General features: G+C 61.0%; 1 protein-coding gene across 1 annotated transcript in view; it reads right to left on the minus strand.

Annotated features, from left to right (window-relative positions):
* Positions 1-192: 192 nt before the first annotated feature.
* Positions 193-300, minus strand: part of SF3B4 (splicing factor 3b, subunit 4, 49kDa) — a gene marked incomplete at its 3' end in the record, with an annotated part of 3146 nt that continues 3038 nt past the window's right edge. The window contains exon 4 of the mRNA XM_009995147.1: positions 193-297. Coding sequence (XP_009993449.1) covers positions 193-297 — 105 coding nt within the window. The remainder of the gene's footprint in view (positions 298-300) is intronic.

The following is a 300-nucleotide window of genomic DNA, read 5'->3' on the forward strand; positions in this document are numbered from 1 at the left end:
CACTTCATGTCGTGACAGACACGAGGAGATCCCAGGGGATCCAGGAGATCCTGAGGGGATCCAGGACATTTTTCCTGCTCCATCAACCTCCCTGGAGATGAAACCCAAGGGAGGGACGTGGGGCTGGAACACGAGGGAAAGGATCCCGGGGAAAAAAAGGCCACATCCCCTGGGCTGGAGGGACCCACTTACCCATAGGTGCCCCAAAATGAGGTCCTCGAGGTGGCATTCCCATGGGAGGAGGTCCAGGGTGGGGCATTCCAGGTGGAGGGCGAGGAGGGGGTTGCCCCCCAGCCCCTG

This window comes from Chaetura pelagica, unplaced genomic scaffold, assembly GCF_000747805.2.
Source record: "Chaetura pelagica isolate M959 unplaced genomic scaffold, ChaPel_1.0 scaffold1263, whole genome shotgun sequence".
NCBI classification, from domain to species: domain Eukaryota; kingdom Metazoa; phylum Chordata; class Aves; order Apodiformes; family Apodidae; genus Chaetura; species Chaetura pelagica.